The sequence below is a fragment of the Varroa jacobsoni genome, unplaced genomic scaffold (genome assembly GCF_002532875.2).
Source record: "Varroa jacobsoni isolate VJ856 unplaced genomic scaffold, vjacob_1.0 scaffold_1270, whole genome shotgun sequence".
In the NCBI taxonomy this organism is placed as follows: Eukaryota; Metazoa; Arthropoda; class Arachnida; order Mesostigmata; family Varroidae; genus Varroa; species Varroa jacobsoni.
Window position 1 is genome coordinate 36,075 of NW_019214172.1, and position 20,692 is coordinate 56,766.

The 20,692-nt window shown below is 38.8% G+C and overlaps 1 protein-coding gene across 1 annotated transcript in view; it reads right to left on the reverse strand.

The window, feature by feature from the left end:
• Positions 1-257: 257 nt before the first annotated feature.
• LOC111268264 (rho GTPase-activating protein 45) overlaps positions 258-20,692 on the reverse strand; it is a 41,400-nt gene continuing 20,965 nt past the window's right edge. The window contains exons 6-15 of the mRNA XM_022847142.2: positions 17,746-17,797; positions 16,571-16,619; positions 13,129-13,272; positions 12,661-12,917; positions 8,904-10,504; positions 8,597-8,800; positions 7,851-8,129; positions 6,370-6,917; positions 6,009-6,057; positions 258-5,704 (exon numbers count right to left, since the gene is read on the reverse strand). Of these exons, the coding sequence (XP_022702877.1) occupies positions 5,428-5,704; positions 6,009-6,057; positions 6,370-6,917; positions 7,851-8,129; positions 8,597-8,800; positions 8,904-10,504; positions 12,661-12,917; positions 13,129-13,272; positions 16,571-16,619; positions 17,746-17,797 (3,460 nt within the window). The 3' untranslated portion in view covers positions 258-5,427. The remainder of the gene's footprint in view (positions 5,705-6,008; positions 6,058-6,369; positions 6,918-7,850; positions 8,130-8,596; positions 8,801-8,903; positions 10,505-12,660; positions 12,918-13,128; positions 13,273-16,570; positions 16,620-17,745; positions 17,798-20,692) is intronic.

Below are 20,692 nucleotides of genomic sequence, written 5' to 3' on the forward strand. Positions count from 1 at the left end.
TTTCGTCTACACAGATAGAAGATAATTTTGAATAGATTATACACAGGAAAGCTGTATTCTATAATCTTCACACTCGGTTACCAAGCATTAATAGAATTAAAGATACGAAAGTTCGTTAAGAACATACCTGTACTACCCATTCGATTTAGAAAACTGCCTAAACGTATGTGTATATACAACGTCTGGTCTACCTCTCCAAACTAGAGATTTTTTTTTTACAAATTTATAATAACATACGTAATTAAGTAGAGTAGCAATAGGGAAAATACGCTTGCGTTTAATTTACTATATTTTAATTCAACAAATGGAGTGCAATCGCAGTTATTATTGTGAGAAAAAGATGTTGTTATCGCGTTATTTCGATTCGCCGATGACTCTACTATCATCACTCTCGAAGGGGAGAATGTTCAATTACATGAATTCCGTATGTGAAACTGTTCTTAAATGTTTGTTTTGTGTCTGCGTTCTTTTTTATCACATCTTTTACAGAGCATCCATTCGCTAATGACTAACAGCTTTGACTCTTCTCAAAGTTAATATCTTGTTGATTTTTGGCTTGATCGACGAACTATGTTGGGTATAACAATGATCATCTCATTGTGTTACACAATAAAATCCACTCAGTGTGGATCGGCTATCTCGTCTCAAGAATATCATATGAACGCTTTACCTGTCCTGGAAACTCGTCTGGCCTTCGTAGCCTTTAGGAAGTTCGCATTATGAGTTCGAATACATCATAAGATCATCGTTTCAATTCTAACACGGTGTTTTCATATTTATAATCCATATTCTGCCGCACCCTCAACTACCCCAAATTTCTTATGGTCCTGTTGATGACGATCTATTAATTTGACGATTATTTAGACTCCTTTCACTGTGGGTAGGTTACTATATGTCCTTGCTTGTATCTTGACGTCTGAAATCCCTACGGTTCACGTGCTGTATTGTCGAAATCATACTCTGCTAAACTTTTTCTTACACACGCATTAGTGCGTAACCTTCATCACAATTGCTTTGTTCATCGTGATCGTTTTTTCCATTTTTTGTTCTCTTTTTATAAATCATATCCACGCTCTCAGTAGGTTTTGCCCCCTTGTAAATAGAGTGAGTGCTGATTAGTTTGTCGGGCGCTTGAGTTCTCTATGGCAACGGCACATTTTCTGTACTCATTTGATTCTTGTCAAAATAAAAATTGTACTTCTCGTAAATTTGTTCCTCTTCATTCAGTGCCTATTCATTGAATGAGCTGCCAGTCCGGCGGCTCTGTCTAGCTTTTACATTTTTGCGGGGTTATCTTGCATCTAGGTTTTGTCTTCCTGTTATCCACGCACTGTGTCTATGCATGTGTCATATCTACGTAAAATCCGTAGGATATTGTAATTGTTTATCAAAGCAAAGGGAGGTAACTGAAGTTTATTATACCATCTTCTTCCTTTGGTTTATCGTTAATAAAACAGACTTTCGCATGTGTTCCTTATTGTTGACGGAGTATATTTACGTGACCTCTTGTGGGAACTACTACCGTCATAACTCAATAATAACGGGCTATTTCAATCCATGTATAGCAATCAGCCTTAGATGAACATACATTGTTTTGTCGCAACTATCTTTGAACAGCCCATTACGGTAATTCATCTAAACTGATATGCCTATACGTAGAATCTTCCATGTGTGGTTAATTGCATTCATCAGTTACCTGCGCCCATCACCTTATTCAGAGAATGAGATATGACTTTTGTTTTAAAAAACCGTTATTAAATCTAGTAATATGTCTTCATTAGTATTTATCGTTACGTAATTTTGATTTGTCATGATACAAATAAGACTTGAGAGCTCAAGCTCTGACAGACTATGTCAAGTTAATCATATGGAGGCATCAATCTCGACTATGGAACAAACTGGCATTGTGCCGTAGGTTATCTTATATAAACACATGGAAAGGTACAGGCAATCTCATAGAAAGTTGCCAATAGGAAACTGCAGTACCCTGGGTACATGGTGACTCGGTAGTTGTAAATTTTATACAAGTAAAGCTTGTCAGCTATTCACAGTCTTGATTTGATAGCAATTACGTTGTTGCATTTTGCAAGCCAGCAATACATTTTGTGCTTTTCTATCCGATAATCCAGGTTTTGTACGAAACTAACTTCAACTTATATCTTTAACTTACTTGGTATTGTATTGTATATTAATAATAAGTTGAGCTGGAAAATTTCGATGAATCACTAAAATTGATGGGTTTGTGTATGCAAATGTGCAAACGAAAAATCATGTATTTTTTGTAGTCTTCTTCGCGAGTGAACGCATGCCTCATCCATACGCTTGTCGCATAATATTAACTTTATTTCGTCATAGAGAAATCTCACGTTTGTATCTGTAACGCGTTCTTGAAATCAAACCAATTACACGAATTTAAAGCACATCATCGAATGACTGATATACCTCAACTCACATTGCACCAAATTAGCCTTGAATTTTTCTGAATTTAGATCGCAGCCCCTTATTTGTATGACCCTAATAAATAAACGCTTATAGGAAGTATGAATCGTGATTACGCCATAGCCAGAGAAACCGTTATGGAATTATGGAACATATGAGTAAATTACTTATTGAGCTCGTGAAAACAGTAGCCTCAAGAGAACCATATGCCTCTCTTTTATTTGAGCCGAAAATGACGTGAGGACTGTTTGGTTGTATTTTGCACTGTTGTTCAAGTTTGCCTTTTTCTGTCCGACGATACACAAACATTGTTTTCGGCTAGTTATTAGGAACGGGGATTTGACAGCGCATTAATTATCGTACCTTGACCCATTTATTGTGCAATCAAGATCCTCAAGGTATTTAGTTCACACCGATAGTGAGAGCAAGGATGTGATCCTAAAATGTATTTCATGACGTAGATTGTTTAGTACGTTCACAACATAGATAAAACCTGCACATAATCATTTCTACTTTGCTGTAAAAATTGTAGAGCCACAGATGGTTCAACGCAATTTCGAACGCACCGAAAACCGCCGTATATTTAATTTGTGGGAAAGTATTTTATTGCTAACATTCCAGTTATTCTTATACTGATTAAGCGGGAAGTAATCGAGCAAATCGGGATTTGTCGCTGAAGAAACGCTATCATGCAGCTACATAATTATTTCGGATATTATTTAATGTCTGTGATTAAACATGGTTGCTATACGAGTACTCGGTCATGTGATTTCTACTAATTAACCGTGTTAGACCTCTCAGATAACCTACCATAAAAATGGCCTTGGCTTTTTACTAACAAGCCACGAACATATCCTGTTCTTAATACGAGTTGTGTGAGGATATTTTCATCGGCTTTTAAACAAGTTTGTGCAAATCTGTCGAAAAGAGTTCGAATTTTCTGTTTTTACCAGAATCGCAAAAGACGAATCATAGGACCTAAAGAAACATTTGATCTTTTTACGCTTCTGTAATCCAAGACTATTTTTACAAAAATGCAGCGACGTACCATATGACGTACTGTGCACACAGAATAAACATACCATCAGCGTAGCTCTCAACATTCCAAGTTGAGGGGAAAGAGCTTATCTGGCTTTTCGTAAACTTTACGTAAACCCAGGTAAGCTCTTAAGATACAATTCTTATACTAATTTTATGAATTATAAATTTCAATTCAAATTCAGCTCAAATTATCAATAATTTATTGTGGATGTCCGAATTCAGTACCAAACTTAAGTTTAGGGAAATTATTGGCGTATGTGCGCAACGAAATAAATATTCATATACATTGTGACTTTATTTAAATAAAGATTAAATTGCTATAAAAAATTCGCAAACTTCGGAAGTTCTGACATATAAAAACAATCCGAAAACAATACGTTTATCCCGGCAATTTCTCTTTTCCAGTTCTCACCGCGGGCTAAAACACTACCTAGATCGGGCTTGCTTTTTGTATTATTGACCAAGCTGCAGCCCAGTTTTTTTCTACATAGTTTCTACATAGGTCGAAAGAACTACTGGGCCGTTGGATCTATTTCACCATTGGTGCTTTCTATTCTATATAAGCTCGATGTATTTGATGATAGACATTTGTGCATTGTGAGGACATACAATATCGCCTTTGCAAGATCTGTAATAAGGAAGAAAAAGTGCTGTTATGACAAGCTCCGTCGTTGTCATGACGATGGCGGCTTTTGGTCACCACCAATAGTTTGGACAAACGTATGAAGTACTTTTCACGCACCGTAAACGTCAGAAACTCGCATTTTTAAATTATATAGTTACACCATGAGCGACGCTGTAGATTGCAGTAAATGTTTGTTTTGTGTATTGTATGTGCAGTTCTTGCAGCCAAGCCTTGCAATACTGTTGTTGACCTTATGCGGATTCCTCTGATTAACAATTCGGAGGGTCATTGTCGAAAGCGCCGTTCTACTATACTATTTCAAAGCAGAAAATACGTGCCCGTGTAGAAATTACTGTTCTGATGGGAGATTGTGAGAACATCTGCGTACAGAACCTAATGCACGTCTTTGCCAAAAAAAAAAAGCCAAACAAATGGTTAGATGCCTAGCAGTAACAAACCAACTGAAGAAGAATTTTTTAATTGATAGACTCAACTTCGAATTGCTTAGAATTTTTATACCATGACTGGGGTCATCATAAGGTTATGTGAGTTACAAACGGTCTTTGCTTTTTCTTCTAGTATAACTCAATCGAAGGACTTCCCGGAAGTCCATAACAGTTTCAGGGGATAATTACAAAAAAATCCAAATGTCGGTCTTGAAGATTACTTGAAGATACTCGTATTTCTTCTGCATCAAAACTTGTGTTACACTAAATGTTTGCAATGACATTTTTAGCATATGTTCTAGTAATCTAACTAGTAAGAAACTGACCATTTCCTGGAATTTCGGCGTTAATATAGTGCTAAATTGTAAAGCAGGAAATTACCTGACGCATAAGTCCTTTAAGTTCTTAGATTTATGTTTGAAATGGTACTAGAAACAACTAACAGTCTCCCCGTACGTGTCCCCATTTCCCCAGCAGAAGCAATGGTTCTAAGCCCACTCAGCTCTTATACCTTGAGGATTAACTCGACTTTCGACACTTCCTGTCGATTTTAAAAGCAGTGTGGCAAAAACTCCAGCGCCTTGGTGTATATATTCTAACGTTCCCGGTATAACGTTAATTTTGTAGTTCTGGACAGACCACTGAAAATGTTGCACTGCATCTAACATGACTGAGAATCAGTACTTGGTTTAAAAATGGAGAATTGTAGTAAATTGTTGAACGAATTTAAGTTAAAATGGGATGGCAATAGTTGAAATAGTGATCGCTTGCATTAAAATGAATGAATTGTATAAACGAACGCGACGGTGGGTGTAAATAGACACTTTACTACTATTGGCTCGTCGCTGATTATTGTTCCGGTTGATTACAAGACACCTAGACGAACCGCGGCCTCCGGAGGTCGGTGCCGGGTCCCGCGGCGGAGCCTTCCCGCAGTGAGCCTGCGGCTTCAAGAGTAGCGTGTAGGCCTGGCTTGACGGGCGTCCCGCGCCCGCTGCCCGGCACCACCGCAAAAGTGCTACTTGACGCAGGACCTGATGCTGGATTTACACCGGAACCCAAAATAGTAGCCGTAGCGCTGCAGTTCTCTTCCGCGCTGAACCACTTCTTCCGCAACGACGGAGTTTCGCGCAGTGATACGTGTGACCTTAAGCTGCAAGTATTGGATCAACAACACGAGAACATAGATATGGAGAGAAGTCGTGAATTGAAATCAATGAAGGTTGATTGTAACAACTGTTGTCGCATATTCCTGTATCACTTCTCAATTTATATCACGCTAGTGCCAAGCAGGCAATAAAAAATCTTGGTTTTAGGCCAATAATGAAGCGCATAACGTCGCTGGTGCACAAAGGCCAAAATGGCTGAGTGTGTATCAAAATATGGTTGTGTCAGAAAGGATTCGGAACAATATATGTACTACTACCTTTGCCCTGAAATTTTACCTTTCTGCTTACCTGCTAGCTAAGTCAAGACGTTCATTTTCCAATAGTAGTACCTGTGGGTCTGCAGGATATATTTTTAGTTTCTCGTTAATAAACTGCGTATGGTACAACAAGTACTAGCAAGTAAAGTCTGATGCAAGTGTTACCTTCTTTATTGCTTCTTTAAATATATTTAAGAGCGTTTTTTTGGATACTCATTCGTAGCACTTAGCTACCGTCCGGAAATCTAATCAGGTTTAATTTTAATAACTTCTTTTATTTATAAATATTTTAGATTAAAAAAAAATTAGGAAAATTGTATTTGCACAATTGATCATCTAACCTCTGCACTGTAACTGCAGGAAAACTGTGCAAACAAAAACTTATTACGTACCTTTGAATGTGGAATTTGCGGAGTTTGTGCTAGCACGGCAACTATAACAATGGTGGCACCCGCCCTTTTCGGTGGAAGTCACGCTTTCAGGTGCTCCGTCCGATTGCTGAACAAGCTGATTGCTCTTATAGCACGATGAGCACAATGACGACGTTTGACCTTCTTGCTGGTCACCCGCGCCGCAGAATTCACAATGAGTGGTGCTTTTTAGGTATTTCGATGCAGCGTCTTCGAAGGCGACCACTTCATTGACGGCAATTTTTTTTAGGGCTTGATCACTCTCATTTTCAATTACAGGTGCTGCTATGGCAGGCGAGGCGTCAAGGCTGGTAGTGGGACTTTCGAAGAACTGTCTTCTGAGTTCTGCCATAGAGGCTGCTTTAGTAGGCTGATCCTTGGTAATGCTGAGTGAATTGCCAGTTGCTGAACGATGACTGGCGGAAACGCTTCCTGCACCAGCCCCAATTCCGACTGGCCTTAGCTCCGCGCGCGACGTTTCTTTATCTTCCGAAGGTTCCGATGGTAATGACCACGTCGCGTGTACGTTGCTAAACAAAAAGCACTAGATAAACCTCCCTGCTAACATAGTTCCATACGATTATGCGATATGCATATTATGCGAACGGACCACATAAGATGAAACATGTATATATGCAGGTTTGTTCGCAAAATGCAGAGCCTCAGTTGTCCAATGCTGTTCCAGCAATTATTTTGGATCAAAGGTATGGATACTTTTTTTGGTTAAAGGCCAAGACGTGCAACTATACATCGCTTGCTTGGTGCGAAACGTACTCCTTTCTAGCATTCCAGCAGAACAACATTCTCGAAGTCAAAAAGAGCTTGTAATTGAGCGATCTGACGTCCATCTTTTCACAGCTAAAAGGCGTTCTGATTGGCTAATCGTTTAACTTGTCCGAACCACGCAATGACCCATGTTTCATTGAAATCTGTTCTTGTATATCGGTAAACAAATATGTAAGTGTTGGCAACAAACACTCTGCCGATATTTTCCCGCAACGGACGGCGCGATTCTTCATGGAAAAAACACGCTTTGCTTACTGGATCATTACATTTCGCATAGCCTACAGCAATATTTGTTGAACTCTTTCGTCCTCAATAAATAGAGACTTTTCTATTTTCAAATTTATCAGAAAAACATGAAATAATAAAGGTGTATGCAATTACTTTTTTCTTGAAATTCACGTAATAGTTCTATAACTAGAAAATACACAGATATCATTAAGAGCTATCGTAAATGCACTCTCCATCCCGAAAATCACACTTGACAAATCTTAGCGTTCCCAATCTATAGGTGGGTTTAGCTGGGGATGAGCCTTCCTCATTGATCTACCCAAATTTCGTTCACAAAAACAAGTACTTAAAATAGTATGTTGAGTGCCTCAGGCAAAGTACCCATAAAAAATAATTTTGGACCAATGGTACAGCATTAACATTTCATCGATCAACTTTACGGTACTTACTTTTTTTCGGCAAGCTTTGGTGACGTCACAGCAACGTTCGATCTTAGGCTGCTAGTATTCTTATCTGACGTATTTATAGTTCTATGAGTATTTACATTTATGGCCGAAGGGGCGAGGGAAGTGTTAGGTGTTCCATTAATTATCGCCGATTGGAGCGAGGTGTTGAGATCATGCGAGGAGGAGCTAATCCCCTGTAGCGCGGACGTGATGTTCGTTGCACTAGTAGCACTCAGAAGACCTACGCCCTCCTTAGCGCTCTCCCTACGAGCAGAATCCAATCTATAATGGAATAGTACAATTTTGATCTCAGGTGTTAATACTTTTTTTTACAACGACATAGAACACATTCGGTTCAGAGGATATTTTCTCTGAAAATGTTATTTCGGCGTATACGATCCGGGTCTCAATTATGTTAAGTTATTATTAAGTTATAGTTATAACTTATTACTTCAGTCATTCTAGTAGAAAAGGTAACATTACACAAGTCTGCGCACGTCTTTTCAATTAGACTTTTCAGTTATTATGTGCCGACTTATGTGTCAATATGGCTTGTGTTCAATCCTTACCTACTGCCCTTCGGATATTACTCCCATTATCGGTTTGTATTCGTAATTCCTTTTTTTAAAATACTCGTTTTATATTTTTTATATACAACATTAAACTTCGATGCATATTGCAACGAAGCACTGCATGATATTACAGGCTATCCTGTAAGAATTCATTGTATATAAGATAGGATAACATACTTAAAGTCATCTTTGCTGGAAGGCTTATTGCCTCTTCTAGACCCAGATCTGTCGGACCTCCGTCGGAAGGAGCCGGATTTGGAGCGGGGCACGCTCGCGGAGTCGACGCTCAACTTATGGAAGTTCAGCAGATCAGATACACTTTTGTCACGCATGTCCGTGTCAAATATTTCGTCTACATAGGTGATGAGCAGCTCGATCACTCTAAAATAGTACAAAAAGATCGATTAGATAATGTATATATATAATAATGGTCAAGAAGGTGTATTAGCAGCTTTAAGCGAATGCTGTAAAAGGACATATGTACCTCGACTGATGGACTGTGTCGACGAGGTTACTCAGAGAAGCTGAACCTTCGCGTGTGCGTAGCAGTGTTGGCCCAAATACAATGCCTAGATTGCTCGCTGGCATATGATTTGACTCCGAGTTAGAGGCTATTCGACGCAGATGTTTAAGTAGGTTGTCTAGTGTAGAGTAATGGACTCGCGGAAGATTTTTAGCGGTTTTCCGTAGAATGCCTACAGCCGCGGTGCTATCCTCTCTATTGGAGGGGAATTCCTTTGCGATAGCAATAAATTCGGGGTAAAGGTTGTACGTTAACAATGGTTCTGGTAATTGCCTTAGATAGAGTTTAAGCACATTGGCAATTACATTGGGGTGATAGTCGCTTAGGTCAACCAATTCAGCGCCATTCTCGAAGCACTGGCAGAGTTTCTCTACCTTCGATTTCGCAGCAGACACTCGGTATATACCTTGCACGCTACAACCTCGCTTATCATTTTCCTTGACACACTTCTTCACAATGAATGGTACATCCTCAACATTGTTTTCGGATGCGTTAAAGCTAAACTGCGCGTGGTCAACTAGATCCACCCCAAAAGTTGTCATGCGGCGTGGCAGCCGCTTATGGCCGCACTGAATAGCGAGCGTCTCGAGACATTTTTTGTGCGATGATAAACCACATTCACTGCATTCGACACCCTGAAAATAGACGTATGAGTCGCATTCACGGCAGCGCGAAGGGGTCTTCAATTTTCGGAAGTTATGAGTCTCCGCCGCGCGAGAGAGGCACATCTTGCGATTCACGCCCGCGCCAGCTTCAACCGTGTCCGCCTCCAGTTCGTCACCTGACGATGCATGCACCATGCCGTGTCCGGTATGACTAGTATGGCCTGCTAGATGAGGGCTGGCCGTAGGACTTGTATCTCTACTCCTGTTCGAGGACACCGAGTCCGAATCCGAGGTTATAGACTGGCAAGCGTTCGAAGGACGCGTTTGCACGGTTGCCTGGGATGGTCGTGAATCGGAGTGGCTCGAAGGCCACAAGGCCCTTTTGATCTTCTCGTCCGTGGAGAGTCGGCGTTCCTGAAGTCCAGCTCGGGCAAGGTTTTCGTCGCTGCCCATCTCAGCTTCGCTCCTGTACGGTTCAAACGTGTATTGTGGCCTTTCCGGCTTGCTGCCAGCCATTGGCATAGGAATACGCTTAACGAATTCCGTGTACTGTGAGCCCGGTTCGTACAGGCGTGAGCTTTCACAAAGAGTCTGAAACTGCACTGGCGCTGGCGCTGTGACCGAATGTTGTAACTGGAAATAAGCAACCGTCACTGCTTTCATTGTATTGTCACACTGAACGATGAGTTCTCGAACCTGCTTTAACACGTCAGCCTTTGTTTTTTCAATGCTCGCCGCTGCATCGTTGGCCTCCACTATGGTGGCCTTGTAGGCTGCTTCAGCTTCACGGACTTTGACTAGTATCTCCTCTTCTGCTTTTCGACGTTTTTCTGCCTTCTGTTCAGCTTTTTGCGGGTCTATTGTCTCATCGGTCCCACGTTCACGAGCCTTTTCATACTCATGCTGACGTTGAATATATAATAACCGGCACTTGCGCACGTTTGAATCAGCATCTTGCTGCAATGCATAATCAGTACAGGGTGTTAGCAGACGCCATGGGAGCTATAAAGAGCACATATTCTTTCGAATAAACGACAACTACCATTTCGTTTTCTCACAAATTTGAGCGGTCAACACTCAAATTTAATGAATAACATCGGCTTTGGATGTAGGCTTAGTTTCTAAGATTTACCAAAAAGAGGTATCTTGCAGACCCACGAACATGTGCTCGTGTACCCGGAACAAGCTTTTAGCCTTTTTAGCGCCTCAAAAGCATTAAAGAACCAGAAAAAACAATTGTGTTTTCCATCTCTATTTGAATAGATCCTTCCCGCATCCACAATTGACTCTCTGGCTTAGAAGGTAGGTATGCGTACCACGCCTTAGTGGATGTTACGTACATTTATATAAAATAATTCTTTACCAATGTGTATATATATACTCACTTTGGAATAATAGAGTTTCATCCAAAAATGATTAGATCGAAGGATTCAGAAAAGATTGGCTAAGTGAATTTTTATATGAATAGTTTCTTTTTACTATAATGTTTAATGTTAGTTCGCGCAAAACTGACCTACTTTTAAGCGATCTGTTCGGCAAACGTTAAGAATTTTGTTAAATTCGTATTAAGCAGTTATTTGGTTTTTTAGGCAAATAATTAGAAAATTCAGAAATAAAATCAATATTTTTGAAAAATGCAATTTTATTTGCAAGGTAAATATAAAAAGTTAAGAAGCGGATTAATCAAAAAGGGGAAACGGGAAGAATGGAGGAACTTGTCAGAGATTTTGAAAACATTTTTCCGCCAGAGACGGAAAATATGTAACTCCACGAAGAATATATTGTCAAATATGATCTTAGCGCGTGCAGATGGAGTAAAATTTTCTTAAGTCTGTATCGAACCCTCAGGTACTAGCATGCATGTATAACTGTGGGTTAATTTAGGTGAAATAATTTATAAAATTAAGAGACGGATGCTAATAAAGATTAAGATCGAAGAATGGCTGTTTGCAAAAGAATAGCGAGGTTACTAGAACATACTGATAGAGGAATGGGATTACTGGTACAACAGAATGATGGCTTAGGGCTGCACGGCAACCAACACTAGAACAATGCATTTAATTACATAAAAGTTACAGTATTACGAAAATTGAATGAGGTAATAAACTTCGAAGAGGGGATTAAGTATTGTATTTCGTGTAACAAAGCTTAGATAAAATTTTAGCCGGATAGTTGTGAAATTGCAAGTCGGTTATCGGGCCAAAAATGATACCACTTGACGTATTATTGACACGATACGTTCGTATTAGAACCGCTAAATGAAATAACTACACCATACTAAATAAATTCCTAAAGCACTTCAATAAAAGACAGAAATTACTGTAACAGGATAACTGTACCATGGTTAGCACGTAACCGATCACTGGAATGGATTAATACGACAATTGAGCCAAAAATAACAGGGTCACTGGGGCAACTAGTCGGGGCTTTATGATGTCAGTATTAGAAGGAGCTGCTGTAACCGGACAATTGTAACAGGATAATACAGGGTCTCAATATAATTGCATGCGAATAACTACAAAGATGCCGGTGTGCAGTAACGTTGTCCCCTATGTTATGCATGGTGTAAAGGAAGTTTATTAATAGATAGCTAGATAGTTAGATAGATAGATAACTATGGGTAAGTAACGGAATCGTTAAAAAATTGCAACGGAAGGGCGGCATTCGAAATAGCCTCGTGATAGCGCAGCGGGTGACGCGGTGTTTGCTTGCTGAACTTAGAAATACCTGATACGGTATAGGTTCGAATTCGGGCGTAGACGCATTTCGTTTTGTACTGAGAGCCAGTCGTTTAGAATAATGCCTAACTGTTTAAATACCGGACGTCAAATACGAAAAGCGTTTAAGTGTAACCGAGATATAGCTTATGCTAAATAGAAATAACATTGGTTGGACCAACGGCAAATGGGCATCGGTCAAATTTCGCGGGTTAATCCATTAAACCCTTGCCCAATATTGCTTAACAGTTACTTAAACGATACCTAATATCGTAATTTGTTATGTTAATATATCGACTGTAGTCTGTCTTTTTCGAAGAAGACAATGCATTACTACGCGATTAATTTGGGCTTATAACTGATCATTAAGATACGTATTACAGTAAAAATACCAACCATCTTTTTGAGCTCACGCTGCCAAGCCTCTTTGATCTGCTTTCGCATTTTGTCATGTTCGTTGCGGCCAGCAGCAAGAGGTTCAACGAACTTGTGGTCATGAAGTAGCGTACAATTGGACAGACAATTGTTGGCATTATCCAGATCTTGGTCAATAGCTGTACAGTATATAGACTGGAACGGTAGAAAGCTTTCCTCCTTTAGCAGAGGTCGCATTGTTTGGGCAAGTTTCAAGAGATTACGAGCATGTTCCGCTTCTACTAACAGAAAATAAACGATAACGGAAACAAATCATAAGCAATGGTAAATGGAGAGACAACTCCAGTTAATAAATGCACAGTTGGCTTTTTCAACAAGAAAACCCGTTTACAACGAAGCTAGAAGTTTCATATTGTTTTTACTGAATCGATACAAGTTTAGCTGAACAATTCAAGGGAAAATTATGTAGTAAATTAATTCGACACCTGCCTAGTTGCGCTCGTTTTTCCACATACGTCATTACGTCCTTGGCGTATTTTGACCAAACTTTAGCTCTTCTTAAGGCGCATTCAACACCTTCGTTCAAGCGCATCAAGCGAGCATCAACGTCCTGAGCTGTCAGACTCACCGATTCTGTGAGAAAAATAAGATGTTAAGAAAAAGTTATTGCTTATTTATACAACTATACATGCAATTTTTTTTATTACCTAATACTATATGGACATAAAGACAAATACGATCCAAATAATTGTCCAACAAAACACAAATTCTTCAAAAAGGAATATAAAAGTAGTGAAGAACAAGGAGGTCTGCTGAAAAATTTTACTCGGTCGGGAATATACATGTATATGTATATAAAACTATGTAGAGATGTATGCATAAACTTCGACACTGACCCCTCCGATTCTGGTCCAGTAATAGTTTACATGGCAGAAGAATGTATACTTCTAATCGATTAGTTGCCAAAAAACATGAAGATATAAAGGTGCACAAGGGCATCTTGTTTTGCGAAAGCAGTAAGAAACATAAAATGGCATAGAATAATGGGTGCAATATATGTTAATTATATACATGAAGTAGTGCCTTTATATGCATGTATAGTTGACCAAAAACCGCAAAAACAAAATATACTTCTACAGAATTAATGCTTTAAAAGTCTTTTATAGTATTTTCGATCGATAAAAATAGTACTGTCAGGCAAGTAATTTGTGAAAACGGTAGTACGTCATGAGCAAATTACTTAATAATGTGAAGGCTTGCTTGTAATCAACACAAAGCATATAGTAAGAAACGTAATAATTATGCAAAGTATAGAACTTTTTCTTTAGGTGATTTTGAAAAGCTACATTTGGAAGAGATTACTTGCCTACATTTTTCTTCGTAGGTAAAGATTACTTCAAGACTGGTGCTGGGACCAAATGAACAGCTAATCAGGATAGATATAATAAATACGGCTTCAAACGTAGGTTTTTCTACTGGCATAAAAACGCTATGGTTTACTTGTTATGCAAATGTTATTAAAACTTTCGGCTTTCATTTCATTGACAGAAAGATATGAGAGAAATACTAATCAGGATATGCTTAAGGTAAAATTCCCAGATACGTTACAGATAAGGACTTTATCTTGGCGTGATTTATCTAGAGATTTGGCGCGTATTTTGCTCTTGCATTAAGCAATAAGGATAAGCTGAAAATGAAAAGTCTGTCCCTAAAGAAATAACATGAATATTCACAATACGCAATGGAAGACTCTTCAAAAGAACAGTGAACCAACTACGTTACTGTAATTTCTCGATTCTGACTATTAACGTAAATAATAGGCAAGTAGGTAAAGCCTTATCAAACAGCAGAAATAAGCAGCATTTGGGGTGGCTACGTAAAATGTAATGGTATTTTATACGATGATAAAGGCGCACCAATATCGTAGCGCACAATAGCGTGCCAAACGAACTGGAAAACGTTACAGGCTAGATGATCGTTCAGTACTGAATTACACGTAATGACGAAATATGTTAGGTTAGGTATGTGATGCGCACGGCTCATTAGATTCGTGGCAGCCCAATAGTGAAAGCAGTATCACACCTAAGGATCTGCTGTCCTTAACCTCGTCTAAAATTTTTTTTTATTTTAGAAACACCTCTGTGATGAGCAAAACTCCTTTGTATCATTGAGGAATATGGAACCATGACGTCTTATACATGTAGAGAGGTACCACAGGCAAATATCTAATATACGTGCGATAAACGACTACGAAATGGAAAATCGTATTAAAAAAAAGGTGAGAAAAACGTAGGACAACCTGGAAGCAAGATAAAACGGGACTTATTACTTGAAGTTCCGCTTTATCTTACCGTCTTGAAAAGACGGTGGTTTAAATAATTACATTATGAAATATAAGTGCTAATTTATGTGACGCAGAAGAACCAGCAATGTCTGGAATTACTGGATGCGTAACTCTTTTTTTTTTTCGTACTTTCCCGAAGACACGGTAGTGCACATGAAATAACAACGATCTTGGTTCTTTGATTACGACTCTTCCTAAACCATTCACTAGTTAATTTGTCCTCATTTCTGTTTAATCGATTGATATATTGGCCACTAAAGGCACAAGAAAAGGGCTTTATCACCCTAAAAAACGGCGTTAGGTTATCTAATCTGCATGTACGTAAGTTACTTCATAATGTATTTGTTTTTTCATTAAACTTTTACATTTGACTTTACGTATGTACCAGCTGTCCCATTATTTAGAAACGATACATGTTGAATTTTGCGGTGAAAACTGCCGCTAACTTGTCTGTACTTAGATTAGTGTAAATGCAGCAAAGAGGATGCAGAAACGAAAATAAGCGATTGCACCGTAAATCGGCACAAACGTCCAGGGCCGATCTGAATAATATCCGTCACAACAGCAACGGCGCGAACGAAACAGATAATGAAGGACATAAAGATGACAGAAAGTCAGCCCAACAGGTGAAGTGATTCGGCATAGTTTTGAAGGGAACTTGACCACACGCTTCTGGAGCACGTGTGTATAACTGTGCGTCCCTAAGCCAGACAGTAACCGCTTCTCACAGTTCAGCCAACGTCTTCTCTTTGCTAATGTATAGTTTATATATAGGAAAATCCTTCAGCGAAACGTAATATGAAGTTCCTCTAACACTTTGCACTGTTGCACCTAATTTTCTCACAATTAAATTTTGTTGAAATATTTAGATTTCTAAAGACATTATCGTGCTGACAGTGAGCAATCCCCCTAAATCTTATGCCTGAACAAATGAACTCCAAGTTAGCACTTATATATAGTGGGGACTTGTTAGAAGCGCTTTACGTGGTGATTCAAGGACAAATAGACTGAGAAACGTATGAAGATTATCGTTACAATTTTTATACTAATTTGCTCAATTATTAAGTCCGCATTATGATATTAACGATTCTACGGTTTGTATATAACTCAATCTTTTACTATCTAGCAAGCTCACTTCTAGTCTAACGTGGTAGCGGTTGTATAGAACGCTAGACTTATAACCAATTCGAAGTTTAGATGTCGAATTGAAGGTCACGAATCATTTCAGAGTGTTTGAGTTCTTGAATGCCATTCCATTATCCAGCTATTATCAAAAATATGACTTTTCCTTCAGTCATTTATTCGGATTGAATGTACAGCCTTAAATTACCCATAGATAAATAAATTACCCATATATTCCTTCAGTTCAATGCATGGGTATCCAGATCTTGTAACAAGATCTGGATTATTATTTTTGTATTTTTCTTATAACTATTTTTGTACAAGCATAGAAGCTACAAATCGCAAAATAATTATACCGTTCCATAAACTCGTTCATAAAACGTTTAATATTATTACTGTTGTTTTCCTTTTAATTCCTATTAAATGACTTCCCACCGATAGGACAAGCTCTAGACAAAAACGTACCATATCCTCGAGGGTGGTCGCTGTCTGGAGAAGCGATATTTTCGCAACTCTGAAAATTGCAGTTTTATGACTGTTAGAAAGCATGACGTACTACTTGATGGTAGCACATTATTTTATTTTCAACTATTTATGTAAAACCTAAAACATTCGATGCAAGAATATCACTTTGCATCGATACGTACACGTCTATGACTGAATTCTAACTATGTGCCGATAATGTATTCATTCATCTTGCATATTATCGTTAAAATTCTTCGTTTGTTTCATGAATCATCGCTGACACTTTTCACGGTACACAAGGACGGAAGTAAGTCCAGAGAATAACAGAAATCTAACGCTACTTCTGAATTAAGTTAGGCAGTAATAAATTGTTTCGAGAAGAGTTACTCGATCTCTATGAAGAGAAGGTGGGTTTTGCACTGGCAATCCCCACCGGTTATATTCTAAGCTTGTCTATATCCTTATCGGTGACTTAGTTTCGCTTCAATCAAAACAATCAGCTTTTTCGTGATAAGTGATAAAGATATGTAGTATGGAGAAACACCTAACGTAAAATTAGAGTTGATTTAAGGCTGGTACTTAGGTAAATCGTGTAAATCAGAAGCTTCGATGCATAGCAGACCCACACGTTGAGGTAAACAGATTCTTTCTTCAATTTTCAAAAAGTTCTATCAAACATCAAAATTCGTAGTGATATTTCGGGACAATTTCAAACAGATGAAGTAGTACAAGTCAAGTAAACTACAGATTTTGTTTTAGTTCGCAGAACCTGAGCTTGCAGAGAACGAGTAACGTTTGACTCTGTACAACTAGAAGTTATACAGCCGACGACAGTTGACGACTGACTTCGATACAGGCTTGTCTGAAATGACGGTATTGAACTAACGAAACAGACTTCATGAATTACCTAGAAATTGTCATCGACTATGATTGAGTGCCTAAAAACGAGAATTCGAAGCTTTGAAATTTAGTCCTAGCTTCAATCGAAGATCCCTCTCAAAACGGATGTTTGAAACAGAGAGATGAGAGCCTTTCTCTGTTATGAACAACCGTTGCCTGTGTTTTCTATTGTGGGTGTGTCCTTATACTATGCATGACAAGGTGTGCTCCAGAGCAGACCTGTCATTAAGAATCGGGTGAGTTCTTTTTACCTTTCTTTTTTTTTTTTTACTTACCCTGGCCTTGCCGGCATTTGTATCCAGGTCGCCCATGAGATACTCTGACACTCTGTAAATGTGTAAATCAAAAAATAATTCATTAATCCAGCTCAGTTTCACTTACCCTATGAAGACGATATTCATCGCCGTAAAAGAAGCGGTACTTTGCTGATCGTGTAAGATCGCTTCGTGTTAACGACATAGTCATCATGTCTATCGGTTCTCGAAACATTATTGCTTCTGCCGCACTTCCCGATCGTTCGCATGCTTTTAAAAAATACTGAACATGGCTTGATGGATCTTTCACATGAATAGAGCCCACAGTGAGGACACCTGTCAACAAGCCACCCTTTTGGCTTTATCACTCAAACTAATACCTGCCGCACCAAACAGCGCCCTATGGTTACTTTATGAAACTTTCGACTTTTCACTTCTTAGCGACACCACAGCACAGAACATTACACCGTTGGGCTGGATGAAATAGAATGGACACCACTCGACATCAGTTAGTCTACCACTAGTCAGCGTTAGATCCATGTGTTTGACCGAGTGGTGGTAGCGCGCCGGGAGGGGCGCGCTACCACCGTCGTCGTCGTAGCTGCCACCGGCCTTGAACAACAGCAACTACTACTTCCACCGGAGAGGGAGTGTGGGTGAGCGCTACGGTGAGTACCACAGCTGCCATGACTCCGATTACTGGCAACGATAGGGCTACTATGGAGCTGTCCCTGTCGCTTCGTTGTCAGTTCAACAGCCAACCCATAATCGTCATCACCCCTGCTATACGTAAAGAAACGGTAGCTCTCCTTAACCACTACTTATTATTACTGTCAGTCTCTATTGCAGATGCTAAAAGGCACAACATCGGTAACAATAGGTAACTTTATTTCAGTATACTTCTTCCCACTAAAGCCATCACACCTGGCAGGAACAGTTATAATGAACAAAATTTTTTCAAAAATGTAACAAGTTGAAAAGAAAAACTCTGCCAGATTACGCTTCGGGCTAACTTAGCCTTTTTAACCTATAATCTATGCACTAAAAACTCGATTTCTGATACTTTAATCACGCACCTCGGCCGGAAGCACCAAATAAAGTAAAACGATGTTGCGCCTAAGTGAGTCAAAAAGTCACAGTTTTTCATTGTATATTGTGCGTAGTCATCTTTGGCTTGACCTTCGTTAAAAGCAGCTAACCTAACTTCACACTTAAATCGCTTTGAATAATAAAGATTAGATACGGAAATATTTTGTCATAAAGCAATTTTGTATGGCATATCAAGAAAAAGCATGATCCTCGACCATTATCACGGATTAGGATCTTCGAATATTCAGCGTTAAGTTCAACAGAACAGCTCACTCGAAAGCTTCCTTTCTCGAGTGCATACAAAGGAACTACCTTCATATGGTAATACTTAATGTGTCTTCCACCCAGATTAACCTTATATGAGGGCTCCTACCTCAGTGCGTCAAATAACAGATATGAATTCGTTAAAATCCGAAGTTGTAATACCTTTATTAACTTAGTAAATACTGCGAAGTAATTTTTGAGGCAGCAGCACGTGACATTATTATACAACGCTTGTTTATACATTGCCGATAATTAATCGGAATAATTTAGTATATTTCTCACGACAACGTACACTGCTTCGACATAGCAGTATAAGACGAGACGGTCTCATTGTCGAAAGTAATCAGCAATGTTTACCACTATTTACGCAGCTGACATACATATGTATTGTTACATTTTTCAGATCATTGGATAAGTCGAATGCAGTTAGTAGACACTTATTTGAAACTAGCGTAATGAATCCGAGACGAATGGTAAACGGATTTAATATTTTTGGTTAAAAATAGACGAAGCCAGAGTTCAGCTTAACTAAAGTCCAAGACCCAAGAAAATAAGCTACTGAAGACTCCATATGCTGGTAGAGCGGTGTTAGTAAAATGTTAGCGGTTCAGATTAGAGAATGATTGAGGTGCCGATATCCGATTATTACTGCCAGCTTAAGGTTTGTAAACATTGGACGGAGGTGTGCGTTTTAAGACCGTCAGCACGAAATATAAATGCTACCCTTTTCCGGTTACAATCGTAGTTAAACATAAAACTCAAGTTTTGAGCCTGAACTGATGTGCAGATATCTGAAAAGCTCATTGATCGCTTTTTAAGGGGATGCCCTAAATGTCGTTTACGGATATAGGACTTTACAGCTAGGAATTTGCTACGGTGATATGAGATTTTAGCTGGCATTTTCTAACTGTGGCACCGAAGGAACCCACACCTTCACCTGTCCTTAGTCCTGTTTCTTTTAATGGATATTTAAAAGTGTTCGAGAGATTTGCATAATCAAAGGCGCTAGAAAACTCTGTTACTGCTTCTTCTTTTCTGTAATAGATCTAATGGAAAGGAGAGATATCGTTTCCTTGAACGATTTTTTTCTATTTTTGCGAGAATACAAAGATTTCAGAGATTTAGTCGCTGTACCTGGTCCTCTTTAAAACACAATATCAACACTGGTAGTTGCGATCCGTATCTTCGGAATAAGTGCGCTCCAATCATCTTTTATTTATCCACAACATCTACATGCAGTGAATTTTAATTAGAAGTGGGATGACATCCTGGTTTTTTTACGGTGTTACGGAAGACCAATTGATTTTTTATAGGACTACAGCGAGACGAGCAACTGTAAAAACGTCCAAATTGGACAAGTATAGTAAATCCTATAGAAATAATTAGCCATGTTTTTTTTGATAGTGTCTTTAGCCCTTCAAACAATGAAGAATTATCTAAAACGTGTCAGGGCATACTATGCGATATAGACTTTTGCGACAAATTTCACGATTAAAATATCGCACATATACGATGCCTAGATCAAGGAAGGCCACATTTTTCTCAGAAACAATGGAAAAAATCAAAACAATGTATATATTGTTATATATATAAAATAATATAACCAATTAATATA